This window comes from Oryctolagus cuniculus, chromosome 1 (assembly GCF_964237555.1).
Source record: "Oryctolagus cuniculus chromosome 1, mOryCun1.1, whole genome shotgun sequence".
Classification (NCBI taxonomy): domain Eukaryota; kingdom Metazoa; phylum Chordata; class Mammalia; order Lagomorpha; family Leporidae; genus Oryctolagus; species Oryctolagus cuniculus.
The window spans coordinates 203,935,373-203,955,698 of record NC_091432.1 but is presented as its reverse complement, the minus strand read 5'-3'; the positions used below and the strand labels follow the sequence as shown (position 1 = coordinate 203,955,698).

At 44.5% G+C, this 20,326-nt stretch overlaps 1 protein-coding gene across 8 annotated transcripts in view; it reads right to left on the bottom strand.

Annotated features, from left to right (window-relative positions):
- Window positions 1-20,326, bottom strand: part of INVS (inversin) — a 181,354-nt gene that overhangs the window by 15,702 nt on the left and 145,326 nt on the right. For all 8 annotated transcript variants that reach the window (XR_011381216.1, XM_002708147.5, XM_051856218.2 and 5 more), the window contains one exon: window positions 9,223-9,512. Coding sequence is in view for 7 of the 8 variants with exons in the window: in XM_002708147.5 (XP_002708193.2) it covers window positions 9,223-9,512 (290 nt within the window). In the remaining variant the exon portion in view is untranslated. The remainder of the gene's footprint in view (window positions 1-9,222; window positions 9,513-20,326) is intronic.

Sequence of the window (20,326 nt, the reverse complement as noted above, 5' to 3'; positions counted from 1 at the left end):
CAGCCAGTGCCAGTCTTGATTCCTGGCAGTGTCTGCCTACTTTCCTTTGCCTGTGGCCCCTTGGGCAGGTGAATGAGGGCAAAGGCTGCCCACGGAACTGGCACTCCCTTTCCTTATGTCTGAATCCATCTCTTGGGCCTCCTTCCCTGCAGCTGACCCCGAGCCTGCATGCTGGACTTCTCTGAGACCCTGCCTGCAAATTTACCTGGCTCTTCTCATGGGTTCTTTATTCAGCCCACCACTTCCAGTCCTCAAAGAGAGGCTTCCTGCTTCAGAGTTGTTCTAGAACAGTAGCTTTCAAACTTTCTTGGTAGTGACCTATACCAGGAAATACATTTTATACTATGGTCCATTTTAGTCATATGCATGCATGTACACACAATACACACATGTATGTATTTGTACACAGATATAACTGGAACAAACTTTGTTATCCTTTTACATGCAATGTGCTTTGATATTTTCTATTGTATCCCATGAAAAATACACTGGTGGGACAGGCATTTGGCCTAGCAGTTAAGACAATGGTTAGGATGCTTACATCCTGTATCAGAGTATCTGGGTTTTTGTCTTAGATCCAACTCCTGATTCCAAATTCCTGATAATGGGGACCCTGAGAGGTAGCGGGTGATGATTCAAGTAGTGGGGTCCTTATCACTCACGCAGGAGTTACCAGCTCTGGACTTTGGCTCAGCCCAACCCCAGCTGTTACAGTCATTTGGGGAGTGACCTATGAATAGGAACTTACTCTCTCCCCCTCTGAAATAATAAAGGAAATATGCTGGTCCGCTCCACTAATTTCATGAAAATTATTTTAAACCACACCTAGGGGCTGATGCCTGTGGCATAGTAGGCTAAGCCTCTGTCTGCAGGGTCAGCATCCCATATGGGTACTGGTTCATGTCCCAGATGCTCCTCTTCCAATTCAGCTCTCTGCTAAAGGCCTGGGAAAGCACTGGAAGATGGCACCAACATAGGAGACCTGAAAGAAGCTCCTGGCTCCTGGCTTCAGATTGGCCCAGCTCCAGCCATTGTGGTCATTTGGGGAGTAAAATCTCTCTCTCTGTCTCTCCCTCTCTTTGTAATTCTGTCTCTCAAATCAATCAATCTTAAAATATACACACACACAAACACACATACACACACACCCCTAGATCACCTAGTCTAGTTGGTAGCAGTGTAATCAGAGGACAAAAGTCTGGTTATCAGAAAGCGAAGCAGTATTGGGGCTGGCACTGTGGCTCAGAGGGTTAAGCTGCTGCCATTGATGCCAGCATCCCATATGGGCACCAATTCAAGTCCTGGCTGCGATGCTTCTGATCCTGATCACTATCAATGTGCTTGGGAAAGCAGGGGAAGATGGCCCAAGTGCTTGGGCACCTGCATCCTGTGGGAGACCCAGATGGAGTTCCAGTCTCCTGGCTTCAGCCTGGCCCAGCTCAGGCCATTGCAGTCATTTGGAGGAGAAACCCAGCAGGGGGAAGATGTCTGTCTCTCATTTTGTGATTCTGCCTTTCAAATAAATAAATAAATATTGAGAAAGTGAAACAGTATAGATTTCCCAGGATGTGAGGCTGCTCTTTCAGAATGAGCTGAGGTTCACAGATCTGATTGGCCTTGCAGGGCTATTGTCTCAAAGCATTTTATAATAAGGCTAACACGCACCCAATTAATCTATGTAATTTCAGGAGTCTAGAATTACTGTGTTCTACTTTCTGTGCTCTGTAGAGTACTGGATTAGGGGAATTAGCATTTTCCATTTGAGATTACAGAGACTAAGTATAATTCTTGGTGTACAGAGTAAACTCCATGCCACCCAAACCTTTAATTTCTTAGAGAAGTGAGGTCAACACATATTTATCTATACAGCCAATATCATGCTCACTGCTGTAGGAAACTGATGGTGACTAGAAAGATTCAGTATAGCCAGCTCACAGTGTGGCCTTGAAAACATCTCCTGAATGAATGCACGTACAGTGATTTAGTGAACTGAGTAAATGCAAATCTTTGCCATAACCATGGGGTTTTGTACACAGAAAATGTGAATGTTTTCATTTTATGTATAAGGACCTGTCTGTTATCTCTGAATCTCTAAGTACTTAATACCATCCAACCATAACTTCAATAATTTCTTAGTAATATATCCTGTAAGGTGCAAGAGATATAGAAATAGGATAGTGCTGCCTTTTAGACAGATTGTTTAATGGAAAAAGACTGTTCCCCATCCTAATATGCATGCATCTTTACAGTATGATTCTGCTATACTGTCCATCCAGAGATGGAGTCTCTACTCCCTTGAATCTGGGCTGGCTTTGTGACTTGGACCCATCAGTAGAATGTGGTAGAACTGGTGTAAAAGTTCTGATGTCTAAGGCCTCTAGAGGCCTGGCTTCTGCTTTCCTTCTCTCAAAGCATTGCTCCAATATGCATGAAAGACAATCTAACCTATCGGAGAATGAAAGGCCATACAGGGCCGGCGCCGTGGCTCAATAGGCTAATCCTCCGCCTTGCGGTGCCAGCACACCGGGTTCTAGCCCCGGTTGGGGCGCCGGATTCTGTCCTGGTTGCCCCTCTTCCAGGCCAGCTCTGCTGTGGCCAGGGAGTACAGTGGAGGATGGCCCAAGTGCTTGGGCCCTGCACCCACATGGGAGACCAGAAGAAGCACCTGGCTCCTGGCTTCGGATCAGCGCGATGTGCTGGCTGCAGCGCGCTGGCCGCGGCGGCCATTGGAGGGTGAACCAACGGCAAAGGAAGACCTTTCTCTCTGTCTCTCTCTCTCTCACTGTCCACTCTGCCTGTCAAAAAAAAAAAAAAAAAAAAAAAAGCCATACAGAAGAGCAGTGCCAACCGTCAGCACTGATCACTGGATAGATGAGGGAGGCCATCTTGGATATTCCAGCCCAGGCAATCCTCTGGCAGTCACCTCAGTGAGCCCAGGTGACCCAGAACTCTCCTACTAACCCACAGAACTGCAAGAAACAATCATTGTTGTTTTTAAATGGTTAATTTAAAACAAATTTTGCTTGAGCTGCAGAGAGAGCTCTCATCACTGGTTCAGTCCTTGAATGCTTTCGGCAGCAGGGGTTGTGGGCTGGCTGGCCTCAGCTGGGAGCTACAAACGCAATTCAGCTGTCCCGGGTGGAAGGCAGGAACGTAGTGACATGAGTCATCACTGTTGCACAAGCAGGAGGCAGAGCCAGCATCACGCCCAGGCACTCCAACACAGGACGCGGGGTCCTACTCACTGTAGTTTCAACCCACTGAGGTTTTCTTTCTTTCCTTTTTTTTTTTTTTTTTTTATAAGATTTATTTATTTGAAAGGCAGACTTAGAGAAGAGGAGAGAGCGTGCAACAGCGAGAGAGAGGGTGCTTCCATCTGCTGGTTCATTCCCCAAATGGCTGCAACAGCTAAGAATGGGCCAGTTTTCAAGCATAAGAAATATAAAGAGCTCAGGATGTGCTAGATTATACAATAAAACCATTTAATATCGCTATAGTTTTCAGCCAGCAAGACAGTCTTAGTGAGATATAGCCTCAGGATAAAGCCTTGGGAGCTCATGGCAATAGCCTAGGGTGATCACTGACGTCATAAGTAAGAGTGTCAATTGTTAAATTAACAACAGGAGTCACTGTGCACTTACTCCCCATGTAGGACCTCTGTCCTTAATGAGTTGTACTATGAGAATTAACTGCAAAACTTGTTCTCAAACAGTACTTTATATGTTGTGTGTGGGGGGGTACAAACTGCTAAAATCTTTCCTTAGTATAGAGCTAGTCTTCTGTATATATAAAGTTAATTAAAAATGAACCTTAATGAAGAATGGGATGGGAGAGGGAGTAGGAGGTGGGACAGGAGTGGGGTGGGAGGGTGCGTATGGGGGGAAGAACTGCTATATTCCTAAAGCTGTACCTATGAAATGTGCACTCATTAAATAAAAGCTTTTTTAAAAAATGGCTGTACAACCCTTTATTGAGACCTAAAAAATGTTTAATGTGGTACATAGTAGGCCCGCTCAGCTAGACAAAAAATGTCTAGGATTCTCAAGGGCATTTTCCCACAGAAGTCTGAGCAAGTCAAATTATAGAGAATTCTGTTTGAAAATCACTATGGATGTCATTGTTCAACCTGGGCCAAACGCTTCACAGGAAACCCATGATGTCTGAGAAAGCTGCATCGCTAAGAGAACCACCAGCTTGAACAGACATCGTTCAAAACAGAAAGATGCTTCCGGGGCCCGTTTTCCTACAGCCAGAAAACTGGTTGAGGGAGCTGTGCGGCTGCAAGCATGAGCCATTTCCTACGGGAAAGGAAGCACTTCTCAGAGAGTAGAATGAAGAATCCAGGCAGCAGACAGCGGAATAGAAAGCCACTCAGGGCTAAATGAGACCCTAATGAGGGGACACCCATCCCATTCCTCGGAGTAGATGCTCTGGTAATATGAGAGCAGCCTGGTTTCAGAACCACGACAGACAAGTGCTGCTAGGAGTCCCCTGTTCCACCCCTTCTGTCTACTGCGGTTAATCTGCCCCCGTCTCACCACGGCTCACTGGACATGCGAGTGGGAGAGTTGATAACTTGTCTGTTTGGCTCGCTGATCTTGAATCAGAAAGAATCCCACGTAAGGAACTAGAACCACATTTGGACCTAATACAAATCTCAAGATCCAAACTCCAAGCTTAATGTGATAATTGGGATAATATTTTAGGGTCCTGGCACAGGGGTAAAAATATTTTGCATGTGGGAGAAACGTGACTAATCTGTGAACAAAAAGGAACTGTGACAGTCTAACAGTCAAAAATTCTTCTTATCCTAGTATACACAAAAGTGGAGTTTATTTCTCCACATCATTTAGTCTAAGAAGCTCTCAACTCGTTTTTTGGAAAGAAAAAAGTTTATTTGAAAGCCAGAGTGAAAGAGAGAGAGAGTGGGAGAGAAAGACATCTTCCATCCCCAGGTCACTCCCCAAATGCCTGCAACAGGCAAGGCTGGGCCAGTCTGAAGCCAGGAACCTGAAATTCTATCTGCGTCTCCCATGTGGGTGACAGAGACCCAAGTACTTGAGCCATTATCTGCTGCCTCACAGGATGCATTAGCAAAAAGCTGGATAGAAGCAGAGAAGGGGTTGGTGCCGTGGCATAGTGGGTAAAGCCACCACCCGCCGGGCCAGCATCCCATAAGGGCACTGGGTCAAGTCCCAGCTGCTCCACTTCCAATCAAGCTACCTGCTAACACCTGAGAAAGCAGTGGAGGTTGGCCCAAGTGCTGGGGCCCCTGCACCCATTTGGGAGACCTGGAAGAAGCTTCTGGTTCCTGGATTTGGATCAGTCCAGCTCTGGCAAATGTGGCCATTTGGAGAGTGAACCAGCAGATGGAAGATCTTGATCTCTCTCTCTCTCTCTCTCCCCCTCTCCCTCTACAAATCTGCCTTTCAAACAAATAAATGGCCAGCACCATGGCTCACTAGGCTAATCCTCCGCCTGCAGCACCGGCACCCTGGGTTCTAATCCTGGTTGGGGCGCCGGATTCTGTCCTAGTTGCTCCTCTTCCAGTCCAGCTCTCTGCTGTGGCCCGGGAAGGCAGTGGAGGATGGCCCAGGTCCTCGGGCCCTGCACCCACATCGGAGACCAGGAGGAAGCACCTGGCTCCTGGCTTCAGATTGGCGCAACACGCCAGCCGTAGCGGCCACTTGTTGGGGGGGGGGTGAACCAATGGAAAAAGGAAGACCTTTCTCTCTGTCTCTCTCTCTCACTGTCTAACTCTGCCTGTCAAAAAAAATGAATCAATTTAAAAAAAGGAAAAGTTCATGGGAAAGTGGAATTAAAAGATAAGCTCATCAAAAAAAAAAAAAAAAAAAAAAAGGAAAAAGAAGTGAAGTCAGGATGCAAACCACCACTCTGAAATGGGTTGCTGGCATTCCAAGAGCAGCTTAACCCACTGTGTCACAATGTCTGCCCTTCATAACTTGCTTTGATGCTGAGAATGTGATGTGTAAGCTCTAGAGCCTATTTCTCAAGAGGTATTGTAGCTTCTGCCTTTGCTTTCTGAGACTCCTTTCCTAGATCATCACGATGTTAGGAAATCAGTCTAGTTTACTGGAGGATGAAGGGCCATGTACTGTAGAGTCAAGGAACCCCAGCTGATAGTCAGCATCAAATGCTAGACATTCAAGTCTATCTTAAACCATGTGATTCAAGGGACTCTCCACCTGATTGTAGCTCTGTGAGTGAGGCCAGATGAAACCTGTAGAGGAATGGCCCAAGCAAATCAGAGTATTGGGAGGAATAATAAATTGTTCTACACCATCTAATTTTAGTGTCATTTGTTACCCAGCAGTAGGTAACAGATAATCTTACTGATACAAAGCTTGTAGGAGGGAGAGAAAAGGGGTGGAGAGAGAGGGAGGGGTGAGAGAAGAGGAGAGAATATCTTCCATCTGTGGGTTCACTTCCCAGATGGCTGCAAAAGCCAGGGCTGAGCTAGCTTGATCATTGTTTCCCACATGGGAGGCAGGGCCCAAACACTTGGGCTGTCTTCCCCTGCTTTTCCTATGGGCATCAGCAGGGAGCTGGATCAGAAATGGAACAGCCAGGACCTGAACTGGCACCCATATGGGAAGCCAGCACTGTGGCGGCTTTACTCACTACACCACAAAGCCGGCCCCTGGGAGAGGATTCTTGAAAGCTTGTGCATGGTTAACTCTGGATTCTGCACCATGCACCACCTGCCTTTGCTGATTTTGCTTTGTGTCCTTTTGTTATAATAAATCACAGCTGTGAATCCAACCTCAGCTGAGTCCTGTGAGTCCTCTCAGCAAAGGAGGTGGGGGTGGTGTGGAGAAACCCTGACATAGTGAGCTCCGTATAGGACAAACTCCCCAAACTCATGCCGAGACACATCATCTTAGACTTTGAACACTAAAGGTAACAGCAATCTTGAAAGTAACCAGAGAGAAATGACCTGTTGCCTGCAAATCTTGAAGAACAATTTTTAATGGGAGATTTCATATGAAACCACTGTACAGTATTTTTCAAGAGCTAAAATAATTGCCAAACATGCATTCCGTATCTGATTTATAATTCTTTAGAAATAAAATAAAAACATTCTTAGGCATAGAAAAACTTAAAGAATTTATTATCATACTGTTAGGTAGGAAGTCAGATATGAGCTTTTGTGTGTGACAAAGGCCTAAGGAGTTGACATATATGTCCAGCATATGCATCTCAATGTCATCCCAATAACCTTCCGGGTGCAGCCCAGTACCTGCACTTGAAACATCCTGCCCCTTCTACCCAATAACCATCCTTCCTCTAACCAATAACCATCCTTCCTCTAACCGGGGGCGATGCTAGCCAGCCCCTCTGTCTGATAACTTCAGGGGGAAACTCAGAAAGGAATTTTCTTATTTACATCCAAAACATCTTTGTTCCAGGAGGAGCAGAGGCGGGGAGGCAAGACAGTTCCCCTTAAAAACCTCCGGCCTCAACCGGACTGCGCGCTCAGCCCTCTGCCTCTCTGCTGAGTTGCCCACCTGGCCTGCCCAGGTGTACTCTCTCCACTCAACCATGTAACTTGCTCTCCCCCAGTCCGAGTGACTGGGCACTCTCTCTCAGGTTCTCTCTGGAGAGGTGCCCATCCGTTCCTACGGATGTGCCTCCCCTAATAAATCTTGCTATTTGCTTTCCACTTACTCTCTGTCTCATGCCTGAATTCTTTCTTGTGCGAAGGCAAGAACCCTTGCATTCTCCAGTAACAATACTTATTATTTTTTTTTTTTTGGACAGGCAGAGTGGACAGTGAGAGAGAGAGACAGAGAGAAAGGTCTTCCATTTGCCGTTGGTTCACCCTCCAACAGCCGCCAAGGCCAGCGCACTGCGGCTTGCGCACCGCGCTGATCCAATGGCAGGAGCCAGGTGCTTCTCCTGGTCTCCCACGGGGTGCAGGGCCCAAGGACTTGGGCCATCCTCCACTACACTCCTGGGCCACAGCAGAGAGCTGGCCTGGAAGAGGGGCAACCAGGACAGAATCCGGCACCCCGACCGGGACTAGAACCCGGTGTGCCAGCGCCACAAGGCAGAGGATTAGCCTATTGAGCCACGGCGCTGGCCAACATAATACTTATTCTTAAAAACTCTTTGAAGAGCTTTCTTTTAATTTTTATTAATACAAAGAGAAAAGATTTCATGTACTTCATAGGTACAGTTTAACAGGCTCGCTCTCCTCAATCCCCCTTTCCTTTTTCTTTAATTTTTGCAAAAACAATTTCAATCCACTCTATAATCAGACTTACTGCATCCCAGCCATAATACTCAATAAATAAAAAGTAGACAATGACAAAAAAAAAAAAAGGAATTCTGGAACATCAGGAAAGACAACGAAACAACAGAAAAGCAGCAATATGGTTTTAAAAAATAACTATCCTGGCCGGCACCATGGCTCAACAGGCTAATCCTCTGCCTAGCGGCGCCAGCACACCAAGTTCTAGTCCCAGTCGGGGCACTGGATTCTGTCCCGGTTGCCCCTCTTCCAGGCCAGCTCTCTGCTGTGGCCAGGGAGTGCAGTGGAGGATGGCCCAAGTGCTTGGGCCCTGCACCCCATGGGAGACCAGGAGAAGCACCTGGCTCCTGCCTTCGGATCAGTGCAGTGCACCGGCCGCAGCGCGCCGGCTGTGGCGGCCTTTGGAGGGTGAACCAATGGCAAAAAGGAAGACCTTTCTCTCTGCCTCTCTCTCACTGTCCACTCTGTCAAAAAAAACCAAAACAAAACAAAACCTATCCTTTTCTTCATTAGTTTTATAAATTATATCTGATTGAAACAAAACTTATAATTTCATCTCATACTGAAGCAGTGATTCAAAAGTAGGAACAATAAAGGTACCTACAGAAAAGTGAAGCTTCCACGTTTCACTCAAAGTGGCAAAATGTTGATATTAGTAAGCCATTGGTATAAGTCACATGTACAGCAATCACTATGAAACGACAGAAGGAGATACACTCAAAGCCACTATAAATCAAAGTGAATCCTAATAAATGTTCTGGTAACGCACAGAAAGGGAAGAAAGAGAAACAGAGGACTGGGAACCAGAGGAAACAAGCAGAGAACAAATCATAAAATGGCAGGCTTAGGTGCTAGCATAATAATTAAATATAAATGGTGTAAATACACAAATCAAAAGAGCTCAGGGTCCGTGGGCTGGCGTCAGATAACAAAGGCAATACACCTACCCTTCGGCTTTCTGGAGTCTGTTCCCCGCCAGTCTGAGGAAACATGTTGCTCCTTTTGGGGGGCTCTGCCTGGAGACCCTCTTGGAGACCCTTCGCAGTCTCTGGGCTCAGGGGCTGAGGCCCTGTTGTCGACGGGAAGCTGTTTGCTGGGGGCTGGGCTCTGCCCGCTGGGCTCGTCCTGGAGGCTGGGCAGACGGGGAGGGGCTTGACCCCTGCAGAAATCGGAATCTGGGCTCAGCCTTTCTTTCTGTTGTTCTGCCTCTTTTCGCTTGTTTTCTTCCTCCCGCTTTCTGGAAGCAAAGCCCAAGAGAAAGATGGAGAAATTAAAAGAGCATCACTCGCTCGTGTCCCTGAGTGAGATTTAAATTTTAAGAGGAGCTAACACTTCACAGGAGGGATTTAAAAATTCACATTTTCCAGGAGCAGTCTTTTCTCCAGATAAAAATAAAACCCATCTCTTTTACACCAAGCCTTATAGCTCAAAAGATGATGGAGCGGAAAAAGAATTTTGTAAATCAATCTTTGCAGTGCTTGAGACACACATGACATAACCAAGCAACTTTTGTGTGTGAGACATAACACATTCCCATGAGTGTGTGTGCCCTAAGCGCCCTTTAACTCCTTTTTCTCCTTTCCAGAAAGCAACTGAGAATGACAGTCATAGGGCTTACCTTGGATCTGCTCTACTTGTTTTAAAAAGACTACTGACAAATTTTAATGATTAAATGAAGAAATTACTTGCCACGCACCTCACAGCTGATTGAAGCACAACTGTGGGTTTCAAGGCTGCCATAAAGTTCTAGCCGGTTGGTCACAGCTGTTCCTTGTGCAAATGTAGCCCAGAAGGAGGGCTGATTTTTAAAAAGTCCTAACAAGGAGGCTAAGCTGGAGTCCCTGGATAGCAACAGAATAGAAGTGGGCTGGGCAGGAAAGGCCAGGTCTAAAAATGAGTAGACGAATGAAGCAGGTGGGACTAGAGTAGCCCTAAAAGGGATGAGAGACCTAAGGATGAAGGGGCCAAGGTAAAGGCAGGGTGTTTTTTTTTTTTTGTAGGGATTTTTTTCCTAGGGAAAAATAAGAGAAAAATAGTCTAACATTTTCTGTCTCTCCACTGTTGTGCACTGGGGATACAGAAATGAGAATCACAGAGTTCAGGTTCACCCTGGACCCTTCTACCCAGACGGGGACACCTAGGAAAACAAGGACCTCACATACGGTGGAAGAAATGCTCTTCAGTGCACTTGTGCAGAGGAGGTCATGATGGCTTTCATCTGGAAGAGTCGAGAAGGTCCCATGTGTGGACCCTCTATGATACGTAGGAGTTTACCAGGCAGGGAGAGGGGACAAGGGTTTGGGTCTGAGTGAGGAGTCTGGGCAAAGGCAGGTAACATGAGAAAGCTGGGCTTGCTTTACTCCTTCTGATCTTTGGGTATTGCTTGCTGTACACGATAGGTCCCCAGTATGTTATCTGCTACCCAGATAATTCATGGTTACTGCTCAGGAATAGAATTTGGTAGCCACCTCAGGTTCAGTTCAGAGTAGAAGGGTGAGGGGTATGGTGGGGAGAGCCTTGTGCTGGGAAATATAAGATTTCTAGTCCTGCTTCTGCCAGTAACTAGCAAACACCTGGGTGAGTCACCTTGCTGACTCAGTTGCCCATGCCTATCACTTGTATGCTGGCTCCTCATCTTGACTTGATTTAGGGGTTTGGAAAACCGGCTGTTGGGATTTCTTTTGTAGTGAGCTGGAGAGACTGGTTTATCCCAATAGCTATCAGATCCCTCCTGGGGGAACTTTGTTAGACAAACACATCAGTAAGTGTGGGGGCAGGAAGTGTGAGTGCTGGTAGAAGGGGAGACCTTCAAGGCCCAGTTAGTGACCAATTCGGGAGAAAAGGGCTGCCATGCACAAAACTAATTTGTTGGAAGCTCCTGGCAAGGAGGGAGAAGGGAGCAGGAAGAAAGAGAAGATGAGAGACTGCAGCGTCAGGGCCAGGGAAAAGAGAACCTTCGCATGGCCTTCTAAGAAGCACCCGGGGGCTACCGGTGTTGCTGACCACACCTTGAGCAGTGAGGCATAGAACACAGGAGGATTTAATAGGAACTGTTAACTATTGCCATTATGGGAAATGTACGATAGGAAATGTGAGACCCCTCAATGACACTGACTTTTTCTAAGGTCTACCATGCTCACGCATGCTTTTAAACAAAATCTGACAGCTTGCAGAGCTAAGATACTGGACATGGAAGCAAGAGCCAAAGCAGAGCCCCTACGCAGTTGTAGAATCCAAACTTCCACGAGGCAAAGCTTACTTAGATCTCAAGAGACAGGGAAGACTCAGCTGAGAGGTATCTGGGTTATGCTTTCACTTAAAATCCTGTCAGCTTGTTAAATTCCTCTCCTGATGGTCTTTCCTCCCGTGTCGAGAAGCCCCTGAGCTGGGGTCCAGTCTTGCTTATCTAATAGTTTTCCGCTGAGCCCCTCTGCAGAGAGCATGGCCAGGTGGGTCCTGCTGACTCCTGTCTAGCTCCAATGTTTTATTTGACCCTGGCTTTGTTCCACCTCGGCCAACTGCTAAGACTTCAGCGTGCCGCACAGCAATGGCCAGGCTAGCAGACAGCCTGTCATCACCATGCCCAAGACTCATCATGGATGTGAGCAGGGACCATTTCTGCGTGACGGGCCTGGGCTGCTTTTCTGAAGAAGGTGGAAGCATCTGCGCTGCTAAGAGATCTAACAGCCCTGCTCCTGGCAGGGAGATGGAGCACTGATGAACAGAGCTGATTTTAAGAGAGTGATCCTGGCCCTTTAGACAGACTTGCATGTGGTTGTCTGGGCTGGCATCTACACGGGTCTCAGTGACATGGAGAAGGGCTCTGAGATAAGAGACTCGACTTTGTTATTTGAGCAGTTGCTTTTACTTTTCTTTTAGGCAATCAAACAGCTCTCTTTTTCCAATCCAAGAAGTCACCATACAGTCAATCCCTGGGAAAACCTTGCCTCTACAGACTTTTCTGGGCCTCCAACAAAGGCAAACGTAGGACACACAGGGGATCTGGCCTCATAGAGGATCAGGATATTTGGAAAGCAAGGGGGCTTTGCCTTCCAGAGACTTCTTTGGAGGAGGAGGTATACAGGGGAGAAGGGGCCATTTTTCATTATGGTAGCACTAAGCAAGAATTAGGGGAAAGAATGCAACCTTCAGAATATTTAATTGAGCCTGGAGCTTATGAACAGAATTAGTGTTTTTTTTTTTTTTTAAAGGGTGGATTTTTGTAAAAAGAAAAATCTTTCAGGTGATACATGGTCCAAAATCGTGAGGCTCTCCAAAGATGTTTTTTTTAATGTAATAGTAATGCTGATTGTGGGGGTAAAAAAAGAGGGAAGGATTAGAACTGGGAATTACACATAAGTCATACTCCATTTTATCTAAACTGCTGCCTTAAAACAAAAGCTACAACACCAGCAAAACAAACCTACACACACACATACACACACAGACACACATACACACACGACACAGCTCCTGATCCCACACATGTCTCCCTGACAGAAAAGGTCCAGGATCATTGCTTACAGTCTGAGTTTGAAGAAACCTCGGTTTATGATAGGTAAGAAAACTGAGGCAGAGCGCTAAGTGACTTACCCAAGTCTACCTGGTGAACTACTAACACAGTCAAGATGGATCTCAGCTGCTCTACTTCTCCCTGTAAAATTCATCCCACTTATGATAGAGTTGATTTTTAGAAATCTCATTTAGGGCCAGTGTTGTGTAGCAGCTAGCAGCTAGAGCTAGAGCTGCTACCTGTAACTCCAGCACCCATATGAGTGCTGGTTCATGCCTTCACTGCTCTGCTTCCTATCCAGCTTCCTGCTAATGGCCTGGGAAAAGCAGTGGAAGATGGCCCTGGTGTTTGGGCCCTACCACATATGTAGGAGTCCAGGATAAAGCTCCTGGCTTTGGCCTGGCCTGGCTTCAGCCTGGCCCAGCCTTAGTGGTTGCAGCAATCTGGGGAGTGAACCAGTGGGTAGAAGATTTATCTCTCTCTCTGTAACTTTGAATTTCAAATAAATAAATAAATCTTTAATTTTTTTTCATTTAATCTTCTTGCATAATTTCAAAAATGAATGGGGTGGGGTGTAAGGGTACTTGGCACAGTGATTTTCACACTGCTTGGAATAACCACATCACATATTAGAGTGCCTGGGATTGAATCCTGTCCCTGCTTCCAATCTAGCTTGCTGCTAATGCACACCATGGGAGAGACGATGGCTCAGGTACTTGGGTCCCTGCCAACGACAGGGGAGACCCAGACTGAGTTCTGGCTCTTGATGTTGGCTTGGCCTAGACTAGGTTGTTGCAGGCATTTTGGTAGTGAACCAGAAAACGGAAGATCTCTGTCTATGTGTCTCTCTGCTTTCAGATAAGTCAAAATAAATAAGTAAAAATTTAAAAAACAAATTGAGTTCCCCAAAAAACTGAGCACATTCCATTAGGAAACCATCAACAGCATTGCATACTAGCTTCCAGTGTAGCATTTAGCCCTTAGACTCAGGAACTGGCCAGAATGCAATGTTTCTTTTTCTGTTAATTTATTAGGGAATTTCAAAGCTCTTTAATCTTCAAGGGGGCTATGTTATAAATTTGGCCTATTTTACTTGTAAAGTTTAGCAAATAGATACCAGAAAAAGAACCAAAGTTATTCTAGTTGGTGTGAAAAATTAAGAAGAAAAATAAACTAAGAAGATTGGGTTGGTCCTTGACCCTGGCTAGCACTGTTAAATCATACTTGTAAGTCTGATACTTGATTCCTGGTCCTGACTCTTAATAAGTTCTTTGTTACTGGTTGTGTGGTTACTCTCCCTCACCATTTTTCACTTGGGGGTAGGACAAAGAGATCACCAGATGGACCCAGACTGCCAGCCTCCAAATGGCCTTTGATGATCCCAGCACCTGGTATTCATATCTTTGTACAGTCCCTTCCTAGAATGAATAGGAGTGACTTAAGTGACTAATAGGAGGCTGCAAAACTACAGAGAGAGTGATCTTCACAGGGCAGATCAGAAAAGACATTGTGGCTTTTGTATTTTTGGAACACTTTCTGAAGGAGGAACTGAAGCCTCCTGCCAACAGCCATGTGAATGAGCTACCTTGGACAGGTCTTCTAGCTCCAGGAAAGCTTTCAGATGCCAGCAGCTCCAGCCATCAGCATGATTTTGATCTTATCAGAGACCCAACTACATGGATAAGTTGCTATGTTGATTGTTGCTTTAAGCCACTTAGTTTGGGGTAACTTTTAATGCAGCAAGAGATAACTAAAGTAAGAATCTTGAGGGAGCCATAAAAATAATCTCATATATATACATAAAATGTATCCGGATACTCTGGAATGTAAAGTTTAAAAAAACCTACATTGTTCAATAGATCCTCGGTTTCTTAGGGCAATGTTTTTGGTTCACAGATAAAAATTAATCACCAATTACTTGTCTAGGTTTCCTTACCTTTTCCAAGCAAGAAACAGACTATTTACTTGAGGTTAGAAAAGATGTTAACTAAATCATACAGTGAACCAATTACTGAAAAGTTACTTCTATAGTAATTATGCTTCTCCTTATGTAACAAAATCATTTACATGTGCCACAAGTAAATCAAGTTCCACAGAAAAAGTGAGGTAAAAGCTTTTCTGTGGGTTTGAGGAGTTCTTGGCAAGGAATAGGGAGTGGAGTTCTTGTTGGAAAAAAGCAAGGACTGGAAGTTGGAGGACTTAAGCATGCTCCTGGCTGGGCAACTTACCAGCTGCTAACTTTCTTTGAATCTTTGTTTTCTTGTTTGTACATACAGGAAAAATATAATCTCATCTTGTGTTTCAGATGTTCTACATGCACCTAAAATTTTTTAAACATGGAGAATATATAAAAACTTTTTTAGATAAATTGAGAACTATAATACACATGTGAATAATAATGGAGGCAAATTCTTAAAAGTTTACTTGTCTAGGCCGGCGCCGCGGCTCAGTAGGCTAATCCTCCGCCTAGCGGCGCCGGCACACCGGGTTCTAGTCCCGGTCGGGGCGCCGGATTCTGTCCCGGTTGCCCCTCTTCCAGGCCAGCCCTCTGCTGTGGCCAGGGAGTGCAGTGGAGGATGGCCCAGGTGCTTGGGCCCTGCACCCCATGGGAGACCAGGAAAAGCACCTGGCTCCTGGCTCCTGCCATCGGATCAGCGCGGTGCGCCGGCCGCAGCGCGCCGGCCGCGGCGGCCATTGGAGGGTGAACCAACGGCAAAGGAAGACCTTTCTCTCTGTCTCTCTCTCTCACTGTCCACTCTGCCTGTCAAAAAAAAAAAATAAATAAAATAAAATAAAAAAAAAAAAATAAAAGTTTACTTGTCTAATTCACTGGAATACTGAATATTCGCTATTCCTAGTTTTCTCTGAATCTGGCAGAGGTAAGATTTATAAACAATTTAGGTCTAAGAGATTAGAGCATCAGGATCTCATGTTCGAGTATATTCAGTAGTGAGCCCCTTTGCCTGTGTGGTTCTTTTAAAAATCAGAATACAAAACTCTCACAATCTTGTCAAATGCTACTTTGCCCATGATTAATATGCAGGAAGTTTGAAAGCCAAGTGTACAAATAGTCAAGTGCCAGAGTGCACTGTGAGGAAAAATGACGTGTTTCTGCTGCTTGAGTAAGGCAAAGAGGTAAAGTGTATACTTACAGAGAATCACAGTATCAGCACTGAAGAGACCTAAGAGAGTACCTGGCACAATCCTTCCATTTGACACAAGGGGAAACGAAGGCCTAGAGTGAGAAATGACTTATGTACTCTCTTAGATCCATTGTAGGGACAGTTATTGAACATGTATTTATTGAATGCTTATTACATACTAAACACTCAGCTCTGCAGATGGACGTACCTGAGAGAGTTGAAAGTATCAGTTTATTTTGTTGCAAAAAATTTTTAAGACTCACATATAATTTTTTCATAGTATATATTCTCTACATATTGTGATTTTTGCACCAAAACTTACATCTTTCATTCCATTTTTTGAAGTACTCTCATATAACACAGAATCCCTGCTCTCAAGGAACTGACAATCAACTGAGGGAATAAGCCCCATACACTCCCACAGACAGTGAGTGCTAGATGTGATGAGCGCTAAAATAGAGGTATCCACACACAGTTATGGGTGGACGTGGGAGGAAGTCACTAATTAAACTGGGAGAGAAAATGTCTCCATATGAAGAATGTCAAAATGAGAGAGGAGTGAAGTGAGAGGTTATTTCAGGCAGAAGGAAGAGCATAGGAATGACATGCAACCAAGCGCTCACCAAATCTGTGACTCGGAAGAGATCCTAGGAAACTGACATTCCCATATTTAAAAATTCCTTATATAATGTCCTGCAGAGATGCTGATACAACTTTTGCTCTAACACTTCCAGTGAGAGGAAGTGGATTACCTCATGAGACAGGTAAGGTTCAGCCCTAACCTTGTCAGTGGTGTTGTGTGGTACCCAGGAGGATGTCAGACTCTGTCTCTTCATTGTCACTAAGTAACCGGGCATGGTACTATCTGGTCTTTAGTTTCCTCTCAGGGAACAAGAAAATGTCTCATGTTTTAGAATCATAGAGCTTAGAGGGGCCTCGGAGATCATTTAGTCTACTGGTTTTAATCTTTTTGTGACTCATAGATCCCCTTTGAGGATGTGATAAATCTATAGACCCTGTCCTCCAAAATGTGTATATGTTCCTGGCACCCAAAATTCTGTATACAATCCCATGCAGGTGTGGAGCCCCAAATGCCATCCTGGATTAAGAAACCTTATTTTCATTTTACTGATGGGGAGCTGGAGCTCTGAGACGTAGAATCACATGCAGTAGAACCGTGGAAGCAAGTCCCCATGGATCAGATGACACTGAGCAAGAGACAGACACAAGGGTCAATCCTGGAGACAGGCATTGACAAACCAGAAATGTCTGGCTGCAAGAGGATCAGTTATAAAGAGAAAAGGAGCAAAAGTGTCATGAGTACTTCCTATAAGCAAGTATCTGAAAGGTGGTTTATGGGAAAGGATTTAGACTTTGCCTTTGGTTTCCAGAGGTAACTTCAAGACCAAATAAAAGAACAGAACTTCTGCCCAGACCCTTTCACCCATGGAATGTGTTGTCTTTAGAGGCACAGATTTCCATATCATTTGACTTTTTAAAAATTTTTTTTAATTTTTAATTTTTTTTACTTATTTGACAGGTAGAGTTAGACAGTGAGAGAGACAGAGAGAAAGGTCTTCCTTCTGTTGGCTCACCCTCAAATGGTCACTACGGCCGGTGCTGCGCCGATCCAAAGCCAGGAGCCAGGTGCTTCCTCCTGGCCTCCCATGCAGGTGCAGGGGCCCAAGCACTTGGGCCATCCTCCATTGCCTTCCTGGGCCACAGCAGAGAGCTGGACAGGAAGAGGAGCAGCTGGGAGTAGAACCCGGCGCCCATATGGAATGCCGGCACTGCAGGAGGAGGATTAGCCAAATGAGCCATGGCGCCAGCCCCTCATTTGACTTTTTGAGGGCACAGAAAATCCTCATATAGAAGGGACTGAAGTGTCAGGAGAGTTTGAACGAGTGACCAAAATCAGTCTTGATTATTTAACACTAAGAGGAACACTCAATTTCAAACCCTAGCCAGAAGGAAGCTCATGTCTTCCAGAGCGCATGGTGAGTGAGGAAGTGAAGGAAGTTCAGGATGGTGGGGACATCAAGTGTGAGAGTGAGGAAGGGTGTGGTACTGGAGAGAAACAGACTTGGAAATGTAAGTGGAAATCTCAGCAGCATCTTGACCGGTAAATAAGATGACGACAGTTTGTGTAGAGTGGTGATACAGAAGAATGTGAACAAAAGGCTATAAAAGGACATTTCAAAGGAGAAACTATAGGATCATTTGGTGACAATACTAATGAGGAAACAAGGAGGTCTGAAGTGAGATGGAATTATAGGAATTATAGATTTCACACAGTAAGTCTGAAATCATAGGGCCAACAGGACATGCAAATGGAAATTTCCAATGGTCTAAAGTGTTGGCACACTGTGAAAGATTAATTGGTTGTAGATGTGTGGATTAATTTATGGGGTTTCTAATCTGCTCCATTTGTCCACATGTCTATTTTTGTGCCAGTACCAGACTGTTTTGATTATAACTGCTCTGCAATATATCTTTAAATCTGGTATTATGATGCCTCTGATTTTGTTTTTATCATTTAAGATTGCTTTAGTTATTCAGAGCCTCTTATATTTCTATATGAATTTTAGGGTCATTTTTTTCTAGATTTGAAAAGAATTTTGATTGGGACAACACTGAATCTGTAAATTGCTTTGAGTAGTATGGACATTTTGATGATATTAATTCTTCAATCCACGAATGTGGAAAAATTTTCCATTTTTTTGTCTTCTGCTATTTCTTTCTCTACTGTTTTGTAATTTTCATTGTAGAGCTATTTTATGTCCTTGGTTAAATTCATCCCAAGTTACTTGAATTTTTTTCTAATTACTGTGAATGGCCTTATCTTATAAGTTCTTTCTCAGCCACAGCATTATTTGTGGATACAAATGCTATTTTGTTTGTTGCTTCTTTTTTTTTTAGATTTATTTATTTATTTGAAAGTTGGAGTTACACAGAGAGGAGAGGCAGAGGGAGGGAGGGAGGGAGAGAGAAAAAGAGAGAGAGAGAAATAAAGAGAGAGAGAGAAGTCTTCCATCTGCTGGTTTACCCCCCAATTGGCCACAACAGCTGGAGCTGCGCTGATCTGAAGCCAGGAGCCAGGAGATCCTTCTGGGTCTTCCATGTGGGTGCAGGGGCCCAGGGACTTGGGCCATCTTCTACTGCTTTCCCAGGCCATAGCAGAGAGCTGGATTGGAAGTGGAGCAGCCAGGTCTCAAACCAGTGCCCATATGGGATACCGGTGCTTCAGGCCAGGGCGTTAACCCGCAGTGCCACAGCACCGGCCCCAGGTATGTTGCTGTTATATCCCTCCACTTTGCCAAACTCTCTTATGAGTTCCAATAGTCTCTTAGTGGAGTTTTTTGTTCCTGTATATATAGGGTCATGTCATCTGCAAAAAGGGATAATCTGACTTCCTCCTTTCCAATTTCTATCCCTTTAATTTCTTTTTCTTGCCTAATGGCTCTAGCTAAAACTTCCAGAAGTATACTGAATAGTAGTAGTGAGAGTGGGCATCCTTTTGCCCATTCAGTATGATGCTGGCTGTGAGTTTGTCAAATATTGCCCTGATTGTATTTAAGCATGTTCCTTTTATATCCAATTTGATTAAGGTATTTTTTTGTAAATCATGAAAGGATGTTGTATTTTATCAAATGCTTTTTCTGCATCTATTAAGATAATCACATAATTTTATTCTTCAGTTCGTTGATGTGATATATCACATTTATTGATCTGCATGTGTTAAAACCATCCTTGCATCCCTAGGAAGAATCTCACTTGGTCTGGGTGGATGATCTTTTTGATGTATTGTTGTATTTGAATAGCTAGTATTTTGTTGAGTATTTTTGCATATATGTTCATCAGGGATACTGATCAACATATTGTTCTCCTTCCTTGTATCTCTTTCTGATTTTGGAATTAAGGTGAAGCTGGCCTCATAGAAGGAGTTTGGGGAGAATTCCTCCCTTTCAATTGTTTTGAATCATTTAACAATTGGGATTAGTTCTTCTTTAACAGTTTTGTTGAATTCACCACTGAAGTCATCCAGTCCTTTGACAAATGAGCTAAAATCACTCCCTGGAGAAAGGGCAGTCTCTTCAACAAATGGTGTTGGGAAAACTGGATCTCTGCATGCATGGTCCTTGTCAATACTCCCAAGAACTCCAAGGAATTTGTTGAATTCTTTATTTAGTAGAGGATTAAGACTGTGTACCAAGTACACAGTACTTAATATACAAAGTACAAGTATATCACCATAAAAATAAACAGAAAAAAAAAGAAAGGAAGCAGGAGGGAAGGTGGGATGGTGGGAAGTATCATTTTGTGCTTAAAATTGTATATAAGAAATACATGAAATCTGTTTCTTTATATAAATAAATTTTAAAAGATAGTGTTGGC